This window comes from Trachemys scripta, chromosome 3 (genome assembly GCF_013100865.1).
Source record: "Trachemys scripta elegans isolate TJP31775 chromosome 3, CAS_Tse_1.0, whole genome shotgun sequence".
In the NCBI taxonomy this organism is placed as follows: domain Eukaryota; kingdom Metazoa; phylum Chordata; order Testudines; family Emydidae; genus Trachemys; species Trachemys scripta.
The window spans coordinates 129,841,535-129,867,572 of NC_048300.1; the positions used below are offsets into that span (position 1 = coordinate 129,841,535).

General features: G+C 44.1%; 1 protein-coding gene across 1 annotated transcript in view; it reads left to right on the forward strand.

Moving 5' to 3' along the window:
• MCHR2 (melanin concentrating hormone receptor 2) overlaps positions 1-26,038 on the forward strand; it is a 52,639-nt gene that overhangs the window by 18,552 nt on the left and 8,049 nt on the right. The window contains exon 3 of the mRNA XM_034767007.1: positions 6,805-7,014. Within this exon, the coding sequence (XP_034622898.1) occupies positions 6,805-7,014 (210 nt within the window). The remainder of the gene's footprint in view (positions 1-6,804; positions 7,015-26,038) is intronic.

The following is a 26,038-nucleotide window of genomic DNA, read 5'->3' on the forward strand; positions in this document are numbered from 1 at the left end:
ATCCTTGAGGGGGCCATCTGGGGCAAAATCAGTACTTAGTCCTGCTAGTGAAGGCAGGGGGCTGGACTCCATGACCTTCCAGTTCTATGAGATCGGTATATCTCCATATATTCTTTATTTTTTTAGGACTATATAAAATGTTCACCTTTTGCTGAAAAGATCTGCTTCCAATATGTGTCAGGTCATATCTTCTTTCTTTACTGAATACATTTTTTTACTATTTTTTCTTCAGTTAGCATCAAAGAGTCAACTGCTGAAATAGAAGCTGGATTCTGTCCCTGCTATTATGTCATCAACAGGATTATTAACCAAGTTCCAGTTGCAGAATTTTTATTAATAGTGATACAAGATCCAGAAAGAATCCTGTATTTTCAGATTGCAGTTTGAGCTTGCAGGATTGGCAGTTAGAAAATACTTATTTTTACATGCAAATAAAGCTGATTTGATCTGGACCCTATGATGGGACCCTATGATGCGATTTTTTTTAAAAGCTCCCCAAAAATGCACTTTGGGCAAAATTCATCCATATGCAGAAGGTCAGCACTAAAGTCCCATTTGAGCCCTACTAAATGGCTCATTGACCTTGTCCTGGCCTTCTAAACATGAGTGGATTTCACCCACAGGGAAGGGAAAGTAGAGCTTCTCTATACCCAAGTCCAAAAAAGCAATACAGAACATGCTAAGAAAGGTTGAGAAGGGAGGAAGGGCAAAATTATGCAAATGGCACTTCGGGTGTGTGAAGTATGATCCTGGACTGTTTTGCTGTATGTTCTCTGCTCAGATGGAAGATAAATGTACACAATTCCTCTGCACCAAAAAAGAACTGGAAAGTATAGTTGGTTTTTCCTGTTTCTCCCTTAGATTGATTTCAGAAACAGAAGCAATAATCATGTTGGAGGCTTAGAATTCCTCATACATTGCATCAATATTGGAACCATTAGGTATCTATAAATGATGTTTTCTGGTTTGACTGAGATTCAGTTAATTATGTTCTGTAACCAGTCCCTGGAGAGATTTCCTTGTGTGTTTTTGTATGCAATGATGTAGATCATCTGTCTGGTCTTTAAGCTAAGAGGAGCCACTGATTGGGAGCAAATCCTTTTGAGATTCAGAACATCTGCTGAGATCTCAAGGTGCTAGTTAGTGCAGGAGCTTGGACTGGAATAGGATGAATTATGATTTGTGACAGCACACAGTGCACTTCCCAGGTCCCCCAAAGTTGTTATTGAAATGATAATTAGTGTGTGAATTATTGCAACATCAATTCAAAGTACTATTTAACACTCCTTTTTTGTAAGAGAATTGGGATCAGTCTTTCAAATCCTTTCCTGATTAGTGTGACTGGGAGGAAGAGTGTTAGCTAGAAGACTGAACTAGCTAGAGAAATGACACATTTACAGAATCTATAGAACTGAAATCTTGATTATTTAAGTTATCTCTCATCTATATGGATGTCAGTTATTGAACAGCAAATTGCCCATATGGCTTATCATGGCTTGGGGAGAAAGCTCTGATTGCCAATATAATTTCTGTGGCCTTAGCAATTGCTGAAAGAGTTTTAAACTCAATAGAGGAAAAGGAAACATAACTGAAAAGAGAGAAAGAGGGTTTGCAATCAAGTCTATAGGATGCATTTTTGATGGTGTTTCATTGATATCATAATGCCACTATGTAAATCCCCAGTACCCACACATCTTGAATACTACATTCAGTTCTGGTCACCCCAGGTCAAAAATGATATATTAGAATTGGAAAAGGTGCAGACGAAGGCAACAAAAATTATTAGGGGTATGGAACAACTTCTGTATGAGGAGAGATTAAAAAGATTGGAACTGTACAGCTTAGAGAAGAGATGACTAAAGGAGGACATAATAGAGGCTGATATAATCATGAATATTATGGAGAAAATGAATAAGGAAGTGTTATTTAGCCCTTCACATAACACAAGAATTAGGGATCAACCAATGAAATTAATAGGCAGTAGGTTTTAAACAAACAAAAGGAAATACTTCTTCATACAACGCCCAGTCAACCTGTGGAACTCTTTGCCATGGGATGTTGTGAAGGCCAAACGTATAACTGGGTTCAAAAAGGAATTAGATAGAACCATAGGGTTAAAATGGACTTCAAGAGTCATCTAATCTAACCACCTACCAAAATGCAGGATTTGTTCCTAGAGGATAGGTCCATCAATGGCTATTAACTAAGATGATCAGGGACACAGTCCAATGCTGCATGTGTCCCTAAACTGCCAGCCACCAGAAGCTGGGACTGAATGACAGGGGATGGATCACTCGATTGCCTTATTCTGTTCATTCCCTTTGAAGTAGCTGGCATTGGGAACTATCAGAAGACAGGATCCTGGGCTATATGGACCACTGGTCTGACCCAGTATGGCCGTTCTTATGTTCTTATGATGGGGTAGAAATGGTGGTGTTGACGGATTATAAACAAAATTTCTTAAATAAAATATAGGTAAACTGTAACCAATACATTGGTATTAAAATGATTTAGGCAATAACGTGTATCAAATGGGTCTCCACTTCAGTATTGTGGTAGCTCTGACAAACTACAGGAATTTTCAGTATCTAGAGAGAGCTGTGCAAAATTCAGCATGCAAATAAGCTCGCTCCTCCATCCTTTGCACCCTCCCATCCCCTGTCTCTAATTAAATATGCATAGATCCTTGCACATACAACATGGAAGAAAGCATGTCATCTCTCCCACAACAATTACTGTGCTCTCAGTATGGGGGGTGTTCTTTGTCTTACACTCGGTCCCAGGCTTCAACCCTCTCTGACAATTCCATGTTGGCACTAACAGCGGGGGGAGCCAAACAGAAACAGAGACACGTTTTCAAAACATCCAGAGAAAATATTTGCACTTGAAAGGTTCACATCTTTTATTGTCATGTATTCAAGAACGTGTCTCTTGCTCTTCAGTTACACTGCCTTTAACAGTACTTCAGTTGCCTTGGGATGCTTGCTATACATTCTTTGTTGATTATCGTAACATAAAATTTGACAGAGTAGAGAATTTGAGCTTCCAAATGTAAGTTCAGAAATGCCTGGCAGGATCTCTCCTATTATTATGCATGAAGCAGTGCACAAAAGCCCTACAACAAGGAAAAAGTGAATTTCACCGTTCTGGTAAACATATTTACATGCAACATACAAAAGCTTTATTTTATCTGGAAAGTCTGAGTTTTTAAACATAATAGCACCACTGGATGCCTGAAGAGCAACAGGGGATTTTCTGGAGATCATCTAGGCTCTTTCAGCATAGACAAGGTTATAGGCTGTTTGTCTATAAACACGGGAGGAAAGAACAAACACACACAAACAAGCATCTCCACATGCTCCAATTATCAGTGCCAGCAAACAAACATTATAGCTTTGTACCTCTGTTTTTTCCACATCACAGCCAGATGAGGTAGAAGCATACTTCATTACTTATTAGAGTTGTGTGAAACAACCATTTATATCTAGCTGGCTCCATTGAGCTAATTTGTGTCTTTAGAAATACTCTTATTTCATACATTCTTGGACGTGGTGGTTGCAGTACAAATAATAAGAAACTTGGGACACTGTTTGTGTGGTTGTTATTAATATTATTTCTGAAGTGCCAATAGTGTGGTCAGTGTGCTGAATGTGGTATGCACAAGTGGGAATGGAATTTTCTTGCCTGCAGATCTGCCTTCTTACCTTTTGTGTCTTTCAGTGAGATTGACAAATAAGCCTCTACCCTCTTCTGGAAAGTAGACTGAAAAAATACTATAGGCACCCACTGCTTTCAGAAAACCTTTTGAGACTGTATTGGGTTGTCTGCTCTTTGTTGGGGAGAAGATAAATACTCAGAACATGACCCTGATGCTACAAAGCACTTTAATACATGCTTAACTTTAAGCATGCAAGAAACCCAGTGGGACTGTTCTCGCCAGCTGCGGTCAGTGGGTCTATTGTTTACATGCACCATGCCCGCACACCCCTCTCTCACACATACACTCTCCCCCCAATCCACAACTGAGGGCTGTGCTGTGCTAGGAACTTAATTTTTGTAAAGGACCAGATCCTCATCCTCCATTGAGGAGTTCACTAATTTACACCACCTGAGGCTCTAACCCACTGTCTGCAGATATCATTGAACACACAAAAGCTGTGCTATAGGAACCTAATTACATTTGCAAAGTCAAGCACTCACAAGTTAGAAAATGCCAGAATTAAGGCTGCGTGTGCAACCTTAATTCAGCCCCTTTATGCATATGAATTATGATACAGTCTTTAATTACATGATCACACACAATTTTTTCCACACAACCCCTGCCTCCTTCCATGAATAGGATGGACAGTGCTCCCTGAATGAGCAGCTCTTCAATATTTTGTTTTCTCTGGATTGTTCAGTGCATGGCCCCAGGGCTTTCTTTACTGCACACTATTCAAACCCTGATCCAAAGACAGAATTATTAATTTCCTCATGGGCTTTTATTATTAGTTATTATTTGTATTATCATAGCCGTAGAGCCCCACTCATGAACTGAGACTCCATTGTGTTAGGTACTGTACTCATCACTATAATATCTGAGTGCCTCACAAACATTATTATTTTTTCACAACAACCTTGTGAGATGAGATGGTGGTATTATCCCCATTTTACAGACAGGGAACTAAGGCACAGAGATTAAGGACAATTGGGTGCCCATTTAAGATGCCTGATTTTCCAACATCTCACTGCACTATCTAGCACTTTATATATTCAAGAAAAGCTCTCATTGATTTCACTTGCAGCTGAGAGTGTTTAGCCCTTCTGCAAATCAGACCCCAGGCTATCGACTTGGGCATCCAGAAAAGAGGAACACACAACTAGTAACCACCTATGAAGAGTTTGGTTTAAGTAACTTGCCCAACATCACACAAGAACTCTGTGGCAGAGACAGGAATAGAATCCAATGCTCCAGGGCAGTATTCAGCTGCCTTAACCAGGAGACAATCCTTTCTCTCCTCCAAAATCCCTTTCCTGCCTCTTTCACTACACAACTTCCAACTGCCACAATAAATAAGGCAGAGGTCCTAGAGACAACACCCTCCTTCAGTACATGACCCTGACTCACTCCTCGAAGCAGCAATACGGTGGGAAAATAATATGTGATCATGTAATTATAGACTATATCATAATGCATTTGCATGGGAGGGAGAGCAAATTAAGTTTATATAGGTAACCTTAATTCTGGTATTTTGCAACTTTTGAGCGCTTGACTTTGCAACCTCAATAATGCTCTTTTAACATAGTTTAGCACGTGTGTAATATATTTTAAAAATGCTAATATATGTCACCAGCCATAGAATAAAGAAACTACCATTGAAGATGAATAAATTATATGATAATGCCTCTGGGTATGAGCAGGGACATCTTTGCTAGTTGAGCCAGAAGAAGAAAAGGTACAGGAAAGGGCAACAAAAATGATTAGAGGTATGGAATAGCTTCCTTATAAGGAGACTGGGACTTTTCAGCTTGGAAAAGAGGCAACTAAGGGAAGATATGATGGAGATCTAAAAAATCATGACTGGTGTGAGGAAAAAGTAAAGAAGGAAGTGTTATTTATTCCTTTTCATAACACAAGAACTAGGGATCACCAAATGAAATTAATAGGCAGCAGGTTTAAAACAAACTAAAGGAAGTATTTCTTCACACAATGCACAGTCAACCTGTGGAATTCTTTGCCAGGGGATGTTATGAAGGCCAAGACTATACAAGGGTTCAAAAAAGAACTAGATAAGTTCATGAGGTCTAGGTCCAGCAATGGCTATTAGCCAGAATGGGCAAGGGATACAAAACCATGCTCTGAAATGTCCCTAGCCTGTGTTTGCCAGAAGCGGGGAATGGGTGACAGGGGATGGATCACTTGCTGGTTGCCTGTTCTGCTCATTCCCTCTGGGGCACCCTCACTGTTGGAAGACAGGATACTGGGCTGGATGGACCAGTGATCTGACACAGTATGTCCGTTCTTATGTTCTTATATAATGGGACATGGAAGGATGTATTTATGATAACTGACCAGTTGAGGCATTATGAGGGCATATGGTCAAAACAAACAATAAAACTGTTTTAATTCAAAGTACCAAAATTCACTGTCCTCTCTCATTCCTCTCGTCCCCATTATTTCCAGTCTCTCTTTTAGGTAAGCAAACAAACAAATCTTGCCCTGTCTCACATCCCCTTGCAGCCCTGTTAGCAAAGGAGATTCCTCTCATTCCCAGATATATAAAGATACACTTTTCTTCATCTGAGGAGATATGTTCAGCATTTGTAAGCTGAGGAGATATGTTCAGCATCTGCTACTTGCTTCAAGTGTGGTGGCTTGCATGGAAAACATTTTGCTAAGGGGCTACTGAAACTCATTTTCACCTGAGACCTAAACTACAGCTAGAACCCAGACCATCGGAGGTGGCCGATTAATGTTTTAGGGCCAGATTTGTAAAAGTGCTGAAAGATGCAGAGAGGTGCCCAATGGGCTTTTCAAAATTGCCCCTTTAAAAATGTAGCCCTTGGTTCACTGCATCATCTAGTACCCAGGTCAGAGGGCCTGAGTCTCGCCTCTCACTTACAGTAGCTTTACCTCATGGCGCTCCATCAACTACAGTGGAAGTATTGAGAGTGGTAATCAGGCCCAGAGATTTTTTAAACTTTTATACATTTTTTCAAAGAGAAATTTGGGTTACCCAGGTGGGCATTAAAAACTAAACAGCATTAGCTCAGCAACATTGATGTTGACTGTGTCAAGTAATCTGTTTTCCCCATTTATTTCAGGTCTAGAAAAAAAAACATTCCAGATATCTATATCTGCAATCTGGCTGTAGCAGATTTGGTTCATATCATTGGCATGCCCTTTCTCATTCATCAGTGGGCCCGCGGAGGAGAGTGGGTGTTTGGCAGCCCTCTGTGTACCATCATTACATCCTTAGACACATGCAACCAGTTTGCATGCAGCGCTATTATGACAGTCATGAGTTTGGACAGGTACGTGGTTTAATCTGAATATATCCTAATTCTGTACAACAAATGCAACACTATTTTAATTTCATGTTTAAAAAGAGCTTTTCACAAATCCATCTTTATTAATTCGAGAATAAGAAATGTTATCTTTTCTGCAGGTGTTAGTTTACAAACAATATGAAGATCCTTTTCTTGCTATTTTAGGCCCTGGGTTAGCAAGGTACTTGAACACATGCCTAATTTTAAGCATGGAAGCAATCCCATTGACTTCAGTGGAACTATCTTGGGTTAAAGTTAAGCACATGTTTATGCAGGTTGCTGCATTGGGGGGTGCAGATTATATTAATAGTCAATTTCCCAAAGAAACTATATATATTTTAATGATTATAGTATAATAATAATAAAAATGGCTTCATGGTGAACTACAGAAACCTTGATTTTATAATAAAATAGTGACAAATATTATATCTGTTAACATTATTTCTGAAAACCATTTTTTTTATTGAAATTCAGTGACAGTATTGACTGTACAATAGGAATCTCAGCTTTAATCATGTCAACAAGTTCCAAAAGCAGTTTTTGTGTGGTTCGGATCTTAAAGAGAGATGTGATCATGGACAGGAAGGGCAAGTATACATTGAACCCAGGATGCTTTTACAAGTGTAGTGGAAAGTGTGACCAAAAAAAAAAAAACCAACAACAACACCGATTGAGGAACAGAAGGAAAGCATTAAGGAGATGTTAAAGAGAGATATGAGTTAGGATAATACGAGGTGAGGGTAGAAAGATTGATTTGTAAGATGTTGCTATGAAAGGTGCCAACTAAAACCCCGGGCGTGGATTCTATCATCAGAGGAGAATAAAGAGAGAGGACTAAGGATAGAAATTTGAAGGCATATCAATGGAGAATAAAATAGAAAAATAAAATCTAGAAACAGCTTTAAAAGTAGGTAACTACAGCCAGTTTTTCATGGGATAGATAAGTGTATTAACATTAGACGTAGCAATTGAGTGACAAGGAATTGAATAAAAAAAAAAAAGAAATTTATAATTGTGGCTCAAATCCAGTTTTTAAGGTAGGGACCTGGCAGGGCTGCCAACGGGGGGCGCAAAAGAGGCAGCGACGTTAAAGCGCTGCCGCGGTAAAGGGCCCTGCTTAAAGCACTGCCGCATCAGCGCTTTAACGTCATTGCCTCTTTTGCGCCCCCCAGGCCGCCGACGGGGGGGGGGGAAGGGAGGCGGGGGAGGGGAAAAGGAGCAGCTGCCCTGTGGCTGGTGATTTAAAAGTGCCCGGGGCTCCGGCTGCTGCTACCGCGGCAGCGGCTGGTGCCCTGAGCTCTTTAAATCACCACTGGAGCCCTGGGCGGTGCAGGCCAGGCAGCCCAGATGGGCTGGCTGGGGGATGCTGATCCCCGGCCCTGCCCATTCCGCCTGAGGCCCCACCCCTGGGGGGGCAGAGCCAGCCCCCATACCGGTAAGAGCTCAGTTTTACTTTCACCCCTGACTGTGTGGCCACTTCTAAACAAAGATAGGTTGAGCACGTTGGTTACCAGAGCCTCATTTGTGTCTGTCACCTTGCTGGCTAATATTATTTCCCCCAGAAATACTTCCCCTAGCAGTGGTCCTTCATGAGCTCCATTAGAGAGCTATCCAGTCGTGGCATTGATATCATAGCCTTTACACCCTGAAAAACAACTTTATATATGTGTGCTTCAAGAAGTGACAAACAACTGCCTCTCCGTGGTTAGCTGGAAATTGTACAGGCAGCCTAGCAGGGTTTGCCTTTCACTTACTTGACTTAATATTTAATAATAAATCATTTAAGCAAAACTCTAAAAACTACTTGGGTTGCTAATGCGTATTGTCATTTACAACAAGGTTTTCCACAGTGACACAGACATTTGTGCTGCTTAATATAGATTAATGTTGATGTCACAAGCAAATATTAAGTACATAAAACAAAGCTGAAGTCGTGGCAGCAGAACTTTAGTCTGTTGCTAAAGGGACACATCCTCAGGAACAACTCACAGCTCCTGTTCTTCTAGTGGAGGAGGAGACACACATCAGAGCTTATTCAGATGTCCTTGAAATCAAGAGTAAATCCACTGAAGTCCGTGGAGTTACATCAGTGTAAAACTGGCTTAGGGGACACCAGAACGATCTACAGAGAAGCAGATTTTTTCCCAAAGAAGTTTTAATAGTGCTTGTGACTGTACCAAATACAGTTCTTCCTCTCTCCTTCTTTGACCACCACTTTTACAGCTCCATCTAAAGGGCAAGTTAACTTATCTACTTCACAATTGCTGCTGTATGAATCTGCAAGCAAAGGTTCATATATAAACATTATTAAGTCAACTGAGTAGCTTCCTTTCTATGACTATTTAGTCCATCAAACGATCCCAACCTCTGCCAGCATGATCTAGAACAGGGGTCGGCAACCTCTGACACGCAGCTCGCCAGGGTAAGCACCCTGGCGGGCCGAGCCGGTTTGTTTACCCGCCGCGTCCACAGGTTCGGCTGATCGCAGCTCCTACTGGCCGCCGTTCACCGCTCCAGGCCAATGGGGGCTGCAGGAAGAGGTGTGGGCTGAGGGATGTACTGGCTGCAGCTTCCCGCTGCCCCCATTGGCTTGGAGTGGCGAACCATGGCCAGGGGGAGCCGCGATCGGCCGAACCTGTGGACGCGGCAGGTAAACAAAGTGGCCTGGCCCGCCACGGTGCTTACCCTGGCGAGCCGCGTGCCAGAGGTTGCCAACCCCTGATCTAGAAAGACTAATATGTCCTTCTGGGGAATGTTCTTGGTGAGGACATTAGTGGAAGATTACCTGTACACTAGTATATAAGGAGCCAGAACCTTTCAGGTATTGAGTGTAAGGGGGTACTTTGTGGCTGTCTGCTCCTCAGGATATTAGACCTCATTCCAGTCTTGAGGAGTGTTTTTAGAACAGCCTCAAGACTGTTCTAAATTGTTCTGGCAGCTGGGGTTTGCTGGAGAGGCAGGGAACTCTGGTCCCCATTTTCTTTAGTCACACCCCAAAACCAAGGGGAATTTCTTTATATCAGTGGAACACACAAGACAGATTTGAAAGGCCTGAGGATCTGCTCCTGAGTGTTTGATCTTGTCAAGCAGGGCACACACCATACACTGGTTCCACTCTACTGTCTTCAGTAGACTTATTCCTGATTTGCACTGGACTATGTGAGACTGGAATCAGGCCCTCATTTACAAAACTGTTAGACATAGGCCTCAGCCATGGAGCTCAGATCTAGATGTCTGCAGCAAAACTCCTATTGATTTCAGTGGGTACAGCAGGATGAGACACTTTAGGGAAGCTCAGATTTAGATCTGAATCTAAAGTTTGGTGTTCCCATTAAGGCCCATTATAGAGATAGTCCTGAGCCATGAAGCTGAGTTTGCGATGTAAATACATATCCAAACATACCTGAAGTTCAGTAGAACAAAAATTGGTCAAGTATTCAAGGTCAGGCAGATCTCTAATTTCTACATAAGAACATAAGAATGGCCATACTGGGTCAGATCAAAGGTCCATCTAGCCCAGTATCCTGTCTTCCGACAGTGGCCAGTGCCAGGTGTTTCAGAGGGAATGAGCAGAGCAGGCAACCATCAAATGTTCTATCCCCTGTTGCTATGCCAGTATTCCTGATGAAACTCTCCATTATACTCTGTTAGTTCACAGTTTAAGGGAAAGCAAGTTCAGCATCTTAAAATTATCTACTGTATAATAAATACATATTAAAAATTAAACACATCTAGGACTTAAAATGTTATAGTATAGGGGAGGCCAGATACTCCCCTCTGCAGAATGGCAAGAACAGAAGTAAACAGAGAAAAAAGGCAAAGGGGCTGTAAGCTATGAGGCATATCTCCCCCACCTTAACACACTCAGAGCTGTCTGTGGCCTGTATGTGTGAATGTTCAATGGAAATGGAGGAGAGAGGTATGCAGCCAGTTGCAGGAGGAGATGCAGCTGCTTTAACATGCTGTGCTTTCTTCGGTAGGCATTTGAGAAGGTTCCCCATAACGCTGAAGGTAACATAGCACTGGAGGTTTGCCACCTTGTTGAGGTTGGCAAGGGTTTCCACAGTTGAGGAGGGCTCTCTCCTCCAAAAGCTTTGGCGAAAGGGAGGAAGAATCTTGAGAATGACCATCTTCATCACTCCTCCTGAAGTGGAGCTCAGCCAGAGATGTTAGTACTGGGCAATGCATTCCTCTTCTCCCAGGATAGGACATCAGGGCTGTTCTGAAAAGACTCAGTTTGCCTATCCTAACACATCCTTCCCAGGAGCTCGATTGACAGTACAATTAGATTAGATGGAGTCTGCCTCCTTCTCTAGCAGTGTACACTGAACGTGAATGGCAGACAAAACTGAAATCAGTGAGAAAAGCAGCATGCACAGACATACTACAGAAAGGAAAACTATGTTAAAGCCAAGGAAATGAATAAATATTTCAGGCCAGATTCATTCTTGTTGCTACAGGAAGGGATAAGTTACACCTTCCTGCACCAGCCTGAACTCATGCCCTTCAGGGTAAGTTTTATTCACACCAAGGAAAGGAACTGCTGGTGCATACCCAAATCCAACCACATGAGCATCATAGAATACAGGATTGGAAGGGACTTCAGGAGGTCATCTAGTCCAACCCCCTGCTCAAAGCAGGACCAATCCCCAACTAAATCATCCCAGCCAGGGCTTTGTCAAGCCTGACCTTAAAAACCTCTAAGGAAGGAGATTTCACCACCTCCCTAGGTAACCCATTCCTTCACCACCCGCCTGGTGAAAAAGCTTTTCCTAATATCCAACCTAAACCTCCCCCACTGCAACTTGAGACCATTACTCCTTGTTCTGAGGATATACTCATGTCACTCAATTTAGTGATTTCCCTTAGCATGCTAGATTTCATTTTATCAGCTTTGGGTTCTGCATCGCTGAGTTCAAGGAATGAGAGCTAGAAAATTTAATGAATTTAGAAATACAGGGCAGGAGCAGTTCCTTTACAGTCAAATTTCAATTACTAAAAATGACTAAACAAGTAATTAAATGATCCAGAAATAAAATCATAAAACATTTAAAGCGATAAAAATATCTAAGGGCCAGATTGTGATATCCTTTTTCACATCAAGTAGTTCATTGCCCCAGGATTAATCATATTGAAATCAATGAGATTACTGTTGGCATAAGGTACTACTCAGTCTGAGTAAGGTATTGCTATCTAAATAATTGTGAACCTGATTTGCCTGTTTAAATGTCCAGTAAATCAACTTCAGGTCTTATGGTATAGTTTATTTGGCCCATCACATTTCCATCTGAGTTATAGAAAAAGAGATGGGCCAATCTCAAAAGCTTTAGCATTGGCATTCCAGTCTGAGGCTACGTCTACACTACGGGGGGTGCGGGGGGGGATCAATTTCAGATACGCAAATTCAGCTACGGGAATAGCGTAGCTGAATTTCCACATATCTGATCCGACTTACCCCGCTGTGAGGACAGCGGCAAATCGACTGCCGCGGCTCCCCCATCGACGGCGCTTACTCCTACCTAGTGGAGTACGTGTGTTCATTCAGGGATCGATTATCGCGTCCTAACAAGATGCGATAAATCGATCACCGAGAGATCGATTTCTACCCGCCGATCCGGACGGGTAGTGAAGACAAGCCCTAATAAGCACCCAGAACTTTGGTGGCATCTCTAAATCAGAGTTTACAAAACTGGGATGAGATTCATAGAACAGGCTTCTCCATAAGACTCTGTACTTCCAGTTTTGGTCCCGAAGATTCATGGGCCCAAAATAAAGAGGATGGGGTTCTTACTTCATCCAAACTGGTTCCCCAGTTCTAAAAAGGCTCTAGAATAATAATACTGATATACTTTGCACTTATGTAGCACTTTTCATACAAAGATCTCAAAGCACTATACAAAAGGTGGATAAATATTAGTCCCATTTTACAAGTTGGGCACTTGAAATACAGAGAGGTTGTGTGTCCAAGGTCATACAGACTCAGCAGCAGAACTGAGATTAGACCAAGGTCTCCTTGCTCCCAGTCCATTGCTCAACCAGAAATCTCATTTTGCCCTAAGGCTGCCTTATGCTTCTCTGGTCAGGTAAAGAGACATTAAAGTGGATGTAAATATAATTTATTCCACTTTAAAGCCCCTTTACACTGCCCTTTGTGCAAATGAAAATCAGCCTCTTCCCCTCCCCACCATGAATAAAATTGTATTAAAATGTTTAGCTAGTAGACATTCACCTTTGAACTGCTTCAGAATTCTTCATCTTGGATTGAAAAAAACCTGTGTGCTAAAATTAAGAAAATATAGTATAAGCTTTTTAAAAGCAATATCAGGGAGTGCTCGAATTTGCAAATATATATTTTCTTCACTTTTTATTTTGCCTTTGCTTTTAAAATGAAACTCCATTCTCTATTCAAACATACAGTACACAGTAGAGAAAGGGCAATGTATATTCTTAGAATTCAAAGTCAGAAAGGACCATTAGATCATCTAATCTGACCTCCTGTATATCAAAGGCTATTAAATTTCACTTAGTTGCCCGGTACTGAGCCCAGAAACTTGTATTTGGCTAATGCATATCTTCCAGAAAGGCATCCAGTCTTGATCTGAAGAACACAAAAGATGGAGGCTCCACCATGTCTCTTGGGAATTTGTTTGCAGCCTGAATCACCCTCACTACCATTTTCCAGTTTAAATTTGTCTGTCTTCACCTGCCAACTATTGGTCTTGTTATGGTGACAGGTTTCAGAGTGGTAGCCGTGTTAGTCTGTATCAGCAAAAACAAACTCCTTGTTGGTCTTGTTGTGCTTTTCTCCACTAGATTTAAGAGTCCTTTAGTACCCAGTACTTTATCCCCGCGAAAGTATTTATACACTGTAATCAAGTCATCTCTCAATCTTCTTTTTGATAAGCTAAAAAGATTACTAAACTTGCATTGCTCCTCTCTACGGTCTTAAGAATCCATTTCTTCCAAGCAATAGTTGCATTGGTTAAAGAAAATTACAAAGTAACAATCTGCAAGTTTACTATAGATGCACCTGCACATTATCGTCTTGTCTAATTTAAAGCCACCTTAGAAGTAAAAGGTTCATAGGCATTTACAAATCAAAGACTGGTGCATTAATTCAGTCTGTGGTGCAATGATGGTCTCCATCTCAGAATATACTGCAGATGTTTCCAAAAATTTAGAATAGAGCATGTGTGCTATAAAAAAAATAGATGTCTGAAAAAGAATAGAAATAATGCATTTTCATAAACAGGAATTGCTTTCAAAACTCATTTATTATGATTATGTCATTATCTAGCACTACAGATGTGCATCATACTGTGAAATAGGTAAAATGTGTAAACAAGAGGCCCTCCCTGACTGTTATCAGATTTGCCCATTACTTTGAGATATGCTCATTTATTAGGGTTACTCTTCTTGGAGGGGGCGGGTTCTGTAATTCTATCAATGTACTGTCTGTGTGACTTGTATTCTCATATGGAGCTCTATTTCTCCCTTCTGCAAGTTCCCTCCCAATGGAGCTATTCTGCAGGACCTAGATTCTCCAGAGCTGGGTTCTTCCAGCCCCAGAATCAGACTCTCTCTCTCTCTCTCACACACACACACACTAACAGAGTGCGTCTGAGAGGACCGGGTTAATCAGCACTCCCAAGCTGACCCCTTAAATGTCCTGGACTCAGCAGGCTGGGTCGAGCAGCACTTCCAAGCTGTCACCCTCATATGCCCCAGGTTCAGCCTATCCCCACTTCCATGTTACAATTGTTCTGGTAGTAACCCACTTGATGAGCAAACCCCACAGGATTCTTGAGCGCTGCAGAGATCTTTAGCTTAAGTACAGGGAGCATTGCTGCAGACACAGACACACACAGAAACAACCAGCTTAACCATAAAAGTTTTTTATTGCCAGGTAATAACCATACAAGGGGAGCCAAACAAACAAAACAGTTATATTAAATCCAACTTAAATTTGATCACACAAGTCAGATTTAGAAAACTGTAACTGATCACACAAATCAGAGTCAGAAGGCTATACCAAGAGAGAGAGAGAGAGAGACAGACAGAGAGTTAGGTTCTCACCACTCCGTGAAGCTTGAATCGATCGGGGTTCCCAAGTGGTGGGAAGTGAGTCAGACAGGCTGTGCCCTGGTTCCCAAAGAACACAGAGCTGATAGATAACAATTCCCCCCATTGATGGGATGAATCAATTACTCTGTAAATTTCCATTCTTGAGAAAACTATGTTAAAGAGTTGCTTAGCTGTGACCGAGGCCGTGTTGGTTTTAATAGGAATGGCTTCCACCCAGTTGGAAGGGATCTACTATTACCAAGCAGTAGTTATTCCCTCTACTCCTCATGGGTAAGGGCCTGTAACAGGGCACAGACTCACCACAGCAGCACCTCCTGCTGGTTGGTTAGGGAATTAACTCCTTTCCTGTCAGTCTCCACCATCCTCACAGTTGGACACGTCACTCCCAGACCACGGCATGCGCTTCTGGACATTGCCCTCTGGCTGTGCCCGCTCTGCTGGCTCTCCCCACCTTCCAGGGGACCGGCAGCTTCTGGTTCTATCACTCCCCTCAGTGGCTCACTGCAGTCCTTAGTATAGCCCCTTCCTCCAAGGGCAAACTGCAGTCTGGCTTAGCCACTCTCATCACTGGCAAGTAGAGGGGAAAGGGATGGGGGAGGGGCCCAGCCCACCTGCTACTCTGGGCCCCAACCCAGGGAGCCTCTTGCAGCAGCCACTTACTGCCCTCCTCCAACTCTCTTCCACTGCCTCCTTCCCTGGGCCAGCACCTTCTCTACCCCTATGTGTCAGGGCCCCAGTCTGGCAGTTGTCAGCCTAGAGCTCTCCCAGTCTCTGCAGACCAGCCCAGACCAGCCCCTGCCCTGTCTTAGGTTCTTTCCTCTTTGCCCTCCAGGGAGAGACTGCCTTCCTCTCTGCCCTGCAGCCTTCTTATAAGGCTCAGCCTGGCCCTGATTGGCTGCTTTCAAGCCTCCACTTGATTGGCTCCCAATAAGCCCTTCCAGGATTGGCTGAGGTTCTGCACAGCCTCTCTGGCTTGCTTTAACCCCTTCCACGCCAGAGTCAGGCAGCTACCCCACTACACAGCTTGTGTAATCTATCTGAATCCGGGACCACGGACCCTCTATTATTTGGTGTCCCAATGCATTTTTTTTTAACCTGGTGATCAGCATTAACCATGGCGCACTGCAGACAGTTATCACACCACTGAATTATATCCACTTCCATGCCTGGCCACCACCCTGTATCTTTAACCCTATTTAAAGTATCCCGTTTTCCTCTATGCTCTTGCTGATGCACAAATTGAATCAGGTTCTCCCGTACCTGGCTGGGGACTATCCAGTGCCTTTGACCACCTGCATCCACTGCCCACGAGACATCTCCAACCTGATCAATCCTATATTTTCCTGTGGGATCTTTCCCTGCCTTGGCTAAAGACCGGATTTCTGTATCCCCATCTCGAAGGGTACTTAAGTCCAAGATATCTATTCCTTTGCCTAAAGTTTTTCCCCTGGTAGTTACTGCCTCTATTTGTTCTACCTGGTCTGTGTCTTTAGTGTGGTTACTAGTAGCAGCAGCTTTGGCTAAGGCATCAGCTCTGTTATTCCAGTGTGCTTCTTCTGAGTGATTTTTCTGATGTTCCTTTTTGTGAGTCACCCAAGTGTCTCCAGTTCTTTCCTTGATCAGATTTGCTGTCTCCATTTGTCTGACTGAGAAATGGAGCGCCCATCTGTGGCTATCATTTCTCTATTCAACCAAAGGGGGAGCCACACAGTGATTGCTCTGGCTGTCCAGTCAGTGTAAATAGTAACAGAAGTGTCCCAGGATTCAGAAGCTAGGACAGCTCTAACTGCATCCACCTCGGTTGCTTGGGCAGAATGGGGGTGAGCTAGGCCTTGGAGCATCTCTCTGTCATTTATGCAGATGGCTCCATACCCTGTTCCGGGATGACCCATATGGTAGAAACTTGAGTCATCTGTAAACCAAATGGCAAACCCCTTCTGTTTAGCATCTGCAAGCCTCATGTCTCCCTTGACTGGCCATTCAAAGTGTTTTACAAGAGGGACGGGGCAGGTATGCTCCTCTCCTTCTATAATTAGCCCATACAGGTCTGGTGAAATGGCTTGCTCTTTTTTTAAACATGATTCCTCGGTTTACTAAGGTGAGGATCCATTGAGCAATGCAGGGGTGTCACAGGGTTGGGACTCACCACCGCAGCACCTCCCACTGGCACATCTGGGAATTAGCTCTGTCCTCTGCAGGGTGCCCTCTGCCGGTGGTGTCCCATCCGTCGTCTGCTCCCCTGTTGGTGTCCAAACCCACGTTGCTCCTTCCTCAGCAGCGTCCTCTTCAGGACACTGCCCTCTGGCAGTGCCCACTGCTCTGCTCTCACCCCCTTCCAGGGGTCTGGTGTTATCAGCAGTCCTCCAGCTGCACCTGTTCTAATGGCTATCTGCAGCCTCAAAGTCTAGCCCCTTTGTCACAGTGGCCAGCCACAGCCTGTATCACACCACGCTCCTCCTCAGCCAGGTGCAGTACAAGGGGAATGGGGGGGACCCAAGCCCATCCATTACTCTGGGTCCTGACCCAGGGACCCTCTTGTAGCAGCCACCCTGCCCTCCTTCTCTTCCCTTGTCAGATTTTGTCCCTGTGCTGCTTCTCCTTCAGTCCTGTGCACCCACTCAGCCCTTTGTAGCAAAGCCCGCAGCATGGGGTTTTCCTTGGCTGGAGCTCCCCAGCTCCTTCTGCCCTTCCCCAGCACTGCTCTGTACAAGGTGCTGGTCTCCTGCTCCTTCCCCCATGAAGGTCTCAGACAGACTGCCTGCACCTCTCCTAGGCAGCCCTTTATATAGAGCCTAGCCTAGCCCTGATTGGCTGGCTCTAATCTCGGCTCTGATTGGCTCCAGTAGACCCTTTTCTAATTGGCTGCCAGCCTGCGCAGCCCCTCTGGCCTACCCTAGCCCTCTCTCTCATGGGGGTGGGGCAGCCACCCCACCACAGGGGGTTAGAGACCTGGACGTCCTGTGTTTTCCCGATATGATGTACTTGACTGGGGAATGCACCGTCTGACCTTCGACCCTCTAATAATAAATTCCCAATGGGTGAGGCTCCAGACCAACGCAAGACACTCCTTTTCACAGGGGGTAAAGCTTGCTCTGTTTGATCCAGGAGCCTGGAGGTATATACGATGACTCTGAGCTTGTCACATTGCCTTTGGTTGAGAGTAGCTCCAATGCTTTTTTCTGCGGAGGCCAATTGGATCACAAAGGGCAGGGTAAGGTCAGGATAAGCCAGGGCAGAAGCAATAGCCAAACCTTGTTTCAAGGTGGCCAGGGCAGTCTGTTGGTCTGGTCCCCATTTCCAAATCCTGTGGTTGTTTTTTTTAAATAATTGAGACAGAGGCTTGGCTTTGTCAGAGAACATTTCAATGAACTTTCTGGAGGAATTAAAAGTTCCCAAGAGAGCTCATAGTGGGAGTGCGTGTCAGTGGGAGCAGGTAACTTTCCTATCATTTCTATCCTTTGTTGATCGGAGTCCGGCCATCCTCCCCAAGACACACCCACAGATATTTCACTTGTTGCTGTATTAACTGAGCCTTTTCTCTACTTACCTTAAATCCGGTTTCCTGCACTATAATCAACACCTCCCTGGTGATTTCCCTGTTCATTTCTGAAGTGTGGGGGGGTGTGGATTAGGATGTCATCCACGTATGAAATTATGTGTGAGTGGTGGTCAGGGCGCAAATGGTTCCACATTTTAGCGACATGGGCATGACAAATACTAGGGGAAGCATGGAAACCTTGGGGAGTCTGGCTGTTGGCATATTGTTGTCCCCCATAGGTAAAAGTAAACTTATACCAACATGAAGGATGGAGGGGTATAGCCATGAAAGCATTAGCCAAATCGATCACAGAGAACCGTTTTGAGCCAGCTGCTATGATTTCATTATATTCAGCTACTACATGGGCTGCTGCAGGGGTGGCCGCATTTAATGCATGGAAGTCTATTGTCATTCTGTAAGTGACACTGTCTGCCTTAAGGACTGACCATACTGGTGAATTGCAGATCCTTTGCATAGGCACGAGCACCCTTTGTTCCAAGAGACAATCTATAGTATTTGTAATGCCCTCCTCTACTGCAGCTGGGTAAGGGCCGGCTTTAAGCTCATTCGGCTGATTCCCCGGAATGGGGCCCCGTACCTAAGAGGGCCCCGCAACGTCCGGGGCTGCCACTAGAGCAGGGAAAAAAAAAAAGCTGGGTCCTGCTTCTCCCCCTCCCTCCAGTGCTTGCGCCGCCATACAGCTGATCAGCGCAAGCCTGGGAGGGAGGGGTGAGGAGGAGGAATGCGGCGTGCTTGGGGAAGACGCAGGGCCAGGGTGGGGACTTGGGGAGGGATCCAATGGGCAGTGAGGGGCGGGGCTGGAGGTGGGGCCAGGACGGGGATTTGGGGAGGGATCCAATGGGGCAGGGAGGGGGTGGGGTCAGGCGGGGCTGGGGCGGAGTTGGGGTTAGGGGGCGCGAGACAATTCGCATCCCGGCGTAGGGCCCTGCACCTGCTAAAGCCGGCCTTGGCTGGGTACTTATATTGTCTTCGAGGAGGGGGATCTTTTCCCTCAGTCTAAACTTCAGCATCTAGTTTTCCACACTCTGCCTTATTTTTATTCCATACCCTGGGAAATTCTTGTACCAATGGATCACTAATGGAGGTTAGGGTGGCTGTGGGTGCCTTTATAGCAGCACAACAATGCTCAGCAGAGATCTCTGCAGGCCCCCCACTTCTAACTTCTATAACACACCGTTAGCTAGATCCACAGTTAGCTGAAATGTTCGGAGGAAAGGAACACCTAGGATTCCCTTCTCATTTCCCTCACAAGCACAGCATTCTACTGTCCCTGTAGTCTGTCAATTTGCAAGGGAACATCCTGCCAGACCAGAGCTTCCTGGATTTCTCCGCCATACCCACTGTTTAGCGGTGGGTCTCTCTCCAGAGATCCACCGGGGATTTAGAATGTTTACTGATGCTCCGGTGTCCACTAGCAATTGGGCTAACATCCCTGGGTTCCCCACTGTAGCCCTCACAGTGGCTTTCCCCCATACATCACACTGAAGTCTTGCTATCAGCTGGGGAGGCCTGTGGGGAAGTGGGTACCCCTACTGATCGGCCGACTCCCTTGAGAGCCTCCACTCAGAAGAAGGGGCAGGGATCTGGTTTTGACAGGGAGTGGGCATGGGGAACGCACTCTGTACCGGGCAGTGGGCTGAGGGGGGCCTCCCTGCATTAATTCTGTTCTCTGCATGACCTGAGACAAAGCATTAATCAGGATGCTGAGGGGCTGGTGATCATATTTTCCCATAGCCTCCCTAAGTTCACCAGCTCCTTCCAAATCATGTTCCTAAGGGTCTCCTTGGGTCAGCGCTGCCCAGGGTTGTGGGCGGTAGGGAGATTATAATTGGGAGGGTGACTGACAGAGTGAGGACCATTATTCACAAATGTGGTAGCCTGTATGGGCTCTGAGGTAGTCTTTTTACTGATTTGTCTTTTTAAGACACCAGTCTCTCACAACAAATCCCCTGCCTGTTTGATTTTTTCCACTGGTTCATTCCACATTAGGTATTCTAGGCCTGGTCCACACTAACCCCCCACTTCTGACTAAGGTACGCAAATTCAGCTACGTTAATAACGTAGCTGAAGTCGAAGTACCTTAGTCCGAACTTACCGCGGGTCCAGACGCGGCAGGCAGGCTCCCCCGTCGATGCCGCGTACTCCTCTCACTGAGCTGGAGTACCGGCGTCGACAGCGAGCACTTCCGGGATCGATCCCAGAAGATCGATCGCTTACATCCGGACCAGGAAGTAAGTATAGACGTACCCCTACATCCACAGCACACATGGTCATTTTTGTCTGAGAATTTAGTCCTGCATAAGTGCTCTGTACTAATTCATGTCCCTGATAATGGGAAGTGATATTCCCATTCTCTTCTGTCTGGGGTAATGAATCAGAGAGAGCTGCCAGCATCTTCTTTGGAATTAGGTAAGCTTCTGGGGCCTCTCCTGGTTTCTGCTCTTCCATTATATATAGTTTCTTGAGGGAAGAAGCAGACAGTAATATTTTGAGAGCACTTATCCATTCCCAGGGTCCAGCAGCCGTCCGCTCCCAAGAACCTATGCCTATGTCCAGAGCATCTGTATACAAGGAGAGGCACATAACTGAGCCAACTGGGTTAAGTCCATGCCATCAACAGAGGATTACATTTGCCAAATGCAAGCCAGCCATGCCACGGTAGTGTCATGGTTCAATGGCCCCACTCTCTGTGCAATAGCCTTGGCCTGACTAGGAGACCATCTTACTATGTCCCTGACCAGCTCCATTGTGGGAAGATCGGCTCTTGCAACTATGTGTTTAACCTCCCTTGTGGAAACAGGGGCAACATTATGCATGTGTGGCCAATCGGGGTTGAATGGGGTTTTGGGTTCAGCATCAGGGGGTATCTCTATTATCCCAGGGGGTGCCAAATCACAATCCTTTCTCAACCTTACAGCCGCTACCACCCTCTTTGTTGTTTTGTAGATACAGACTAACACGGCTACCCCCTGATACTTGACACCCCCTTATGGGCGCTAAGGCAGGTACGCAATTTACTAATCTCTGCCTCACACTTCTGAGCGCCTACTGCTGCCTTGGCTGCCTTATTCTCATCTACAAGGAAGCGAGTTGCTGCTCTCGCTTCTTCTAACAAAATTTTTGTGCATGTTAACTCTTTCCTGTACTGTTCTGCATTCCTGCTGGCCTTGTCCCTCTCCTCTTGCATATTTCTAAGTAGGGTCACCATTTTAAGCTTTTCTGCTATAAATTCACACCCGTCTGTCTCACATTTGTTCAAATGCTGTTGTAACTGCTTTTTCTCTAGCTCCAGTTCATGGCTTCCCTTTACCATTTCAACCATCTCCAGACATGCATAAAATAATGCCTATGCAGCAGCCACATCCTTTGTGCTACCCCGTGGCATAATGGTTGTGAAACATTATTCAAAGCTCAGACTCACTTCAACCAGCAGATTCTCACCTTAAAGCATCCCATTTCCCAGGGGCATTTCCCCTGCTTCATTACCCATCTCTCTAACCTGTTGCTTTTCTCCTGTCTCAAGTGAGCAGCCAAGGCTTGTTTTTTTTCAGCCATCTCTACTTCCCTTATCTCACTAATGGTCTCTACCAAAAGCCCTTTCATGCAGTCACAGTATTGCTCTAAAATCTTTACTTTTAAGACACAACTCTTAACAACTTATTGCACAGTCCTATAGTTATTCTAAGCACGATTCTTAACTTAAACATTACAGGACATTACCAAATATTCTATGAGAGAGGGACCTTGCTAAAGGAGCTTAGTCTGAAAAAGGAAGAGAGAGTTTGCGCAGCTCTGTGCCTCAATTTCCCCAATCCGCAGCAACTACTCAACAAGGGCCACATGATTAGGGTCACGTGCTGCCTGTGTTCCTCTGCCAATTTGTTACCAGAATTGCCCATTACTGTGGGGTACACACATTTTTTAGGGTTACTCTTCGGGGCAGGGGCAGTTCTGTAATTCTATCAATGTACTGCTTGTGTCACTCATGTTCTCATACAGAGCTCTACTTCTCCCTTTTTCAAATTCCCTCCCAGTGGAGCTATCCTGCAGGACCTAGGTTCTCCAGGGCTGGGTTCTTCCAGCCCCAGAATCAGACAGACAGACAGACAGACAGACACACACACACACACACACACATTAACAGAGTGCATCTGAGAGGACCAGGTTAATCAGCACTCCCAAGCTGACCCCTTATATGTCCTGGACTCAGCAGGCTGGGTCAAGCAGCACTTCCAAGCTGTCACCCTCATATGCCCTTGGACTCAGCAGGCTGGGTTGAACAGCACTTCCAAGCTGTCACCCTCATATGCCATGGGCACCGCACTGGAATACAGCACGCCTGACCAGGCTGGGTCGAGCAGCACTTCCAAGCTGCCACCCTCACATGCCCCAGGTTCAGCACATCCCTGTTCCCACGTTCATGTTACAATTGTTCTGGTAGTTACCCATTTGATGAGCAAACCCCATAGGATTTTTGGGGCGCTGCAGAGATCTTTAGCTTAGGTACAAGGAGCATTGCTGCAGAGAGAGAGAGAGAAACCAACCAGCTTAACCATGAAAGTTATTTATTGCCAGGTAATAACTATAGAAGCAGAGGAGGCTCTATGTTTTTTGCCGCCCCAAGCGTGGCATTCAGGCGGCCTTCAGCCTCAGAGAACACAGAGCTGATAGGTAACATGACTCAAAGAGTAAAAAGCTAAAGGTTATCATTGACAGAGTGCAGGAAAATATGAAGGAAATAGAATGAAGCATGTGCTATATATCTTGAGTGTTTTGAAGGATAGCTGAATGGTGATATCTTAGAAATATTAAAATAGGAGAGCTTGGTGGTTTTACAGTAGTTTGTGGAAAGAAGAAAGTATGAATGCTGGTGAACATTAAATGGTGGTCTGTACTAAGCATGCCAGTAAATGGTGCTTGGGAGAAAAGATCCCAAGAAAACACTAAATTGCTCCTCTCTTCAACAAGCCTGCAACATAAAATAAATCTGGAGTTTGTTGGCCAAACCATTTTGCAGATACAATGGGCCCTGAAAAGTTACACAATTTTAATACACTTTATAGTTCAGATACATTTCACGATAGATGCATTTTGAATATACTGTAATTAAAGTACAGAAACCTTTTCCAAAAAGGAAATGAGCACTTTTTGAAATTCCCATATCTTTACAACTCCTTATCTGATTTTTTACAAACTTCCCAGAAAAGTTCTACCCAGGGTTTAGAGGCAGCACGTAAAATATCAGGGGGGTCTAGCTTCTTTGGGGAAAATTTGAGCAATGCAGAAGTCAGAAAACCAGACATGACATAGAAAGTTATTTCCAACCTTAGCTATGAAGTAGTAGCACCGCTCTATTATATGACAGGTCTCGCCTTGTTTCAGCCCTGTTAATGACTCTCAGGCACTTAACAAACTTAAGAAATATATGATCACAAATTCAAATAAATGCAAATACTGACTACTTGATAGCACTGCTTTGATCTAGACAACACTGTGATCCTATGACTGATGGCAACTATGGTATATTATGCTATACAGTTCTATGTGAAATACTGTGAAGAGAAGAGAATATTACTGGTCTTTTTGTTGTCGTATATTCAGCGCTTGAAGTAGATTGAAACAGTGAGGGGGAGTTCTTTCCACTGCAGCCAAAGAGGAGCTAAGGGGGAGCACTGAGATCTACTATATAAGTATTAGTGTTATTAGTACTGTTATTATGCAAGTCAGCAGAAGAGGGAAAGCAGCAGTTTGCTCTGCTCCCCCATACTTTAAACTCCTGAATATATTTAAATTCTACATTGACTTGCTCTGATTTGCAACCATTCCAAGATTTTTCATACTGTCAATCATCCCTTTTTTATGTCAGATTCTAGAAATGCCTTTGCAGCTTAGTTGCTTTCACACAAAAATACTTGGAATAATGAAAGCAAATAAAAATGCATAAATAGGACGCTGTATTTGTGCACAGAGAATGAGCCAAATTCCAATCTCAATAGTGGTATAAATCCAGAGTAATTCCAAGGTTATAAGCATTGTATCAATAGGTAAAATAGAGTTAGTCCCAATTTGCACTAATGTAACTGATATCAGTGATATCAGGATCTGATTCTGTGAGCCAATAGATTAGATTAGTACAGATAGATCTACCCAAATTAGGGCAAGTCAGTGCCAGCTGCATTATAAATGTGGAACATGTCAAACAATCCTTGGTGGATAACCCATCTCCTCTCATATCCAGATCACTCAAACAGCCTGTTATTTCTGTCTCCAGCATTGTGATTGTGAGACTATGATTAATAGTAATCATGGGGAAAACAACCGCCATAATTTTTTGTTATATGTCATATTCTGTCAGATTCCGGTGAAAAAGAGCTTGGTTTGTTACACAACTTGAAAAATGAAAGAATGGGTTTTATAGCCATAGGCATAACTGAAAAGGAAATCAGTCAGCTGAAACATGAATCTTCATTGCTCTGAAGTAAAGTAAACAATGTACTGTTTATGGGATGGATCAGTGTTCTGAGGTGGTACAGGGAAGCCACTTTCTAGATGGCTGGCTGGGGTGTTCAGCTCAAATGCTCAGGGTCAAAGTGATTGCCAATTTTTCCCCAACATCCGAGTGGGATGGATCTTGAGATATTTTCTCCTTCCTCTGCAGCATGGGACGTGGTTTGCCTGCTAGGATCATCTAACCAACCAATTCCTTGCCATTGCAGGGGCCTCTAACATTGGTGGCACCTCAGTCTCTTCTGTTCTCTCCCAGTGGCACACAACAGATTAAATTCCTGAGGATTTGAAATGCTGAAGTCACTGGGCTCAATATAAGGGTATCTGGATGAAATGTAATGGTATGTGGTGTGCAGGTGATTAAGCTACATGATCTCATGGTACCTTGTGGTCTTAAACTCTATGAAACTATGACTCTATGAAGGCTTAAGATACTTTTATATCTAGTTCACATAAAATGTAAAGATGAGTTACCTCTCTGTGTACTTTCCTGGACCTATCACTGTAGTGTATGAGTGTCTAGTATAGGAAAGCTATTACTACGTGATTAACCACAGTTTCAAATCATTTATACTTAAATTTGAACAGGAGCATTTCAGCTCATTTAATCCATCCACCTGTATTATTGAGTGATAGTGGGAGGCAATGCTAGTAATCTTAGGTTTTTATAGCATCTACACTATTAGATTCCATGAACTCACATATCAGGTTATTCCATTGTCTACTTAACCTCAAGGTTTCAATATGACCGATACTTCATCTGGTAGTTGTTTAACTCAGCCTGTGCTCTCAGTTATATTGGTGAAGATCCACAGTAACTCACTTGACTTTAGTAGAATTACTTTAGATTTGCCCCAG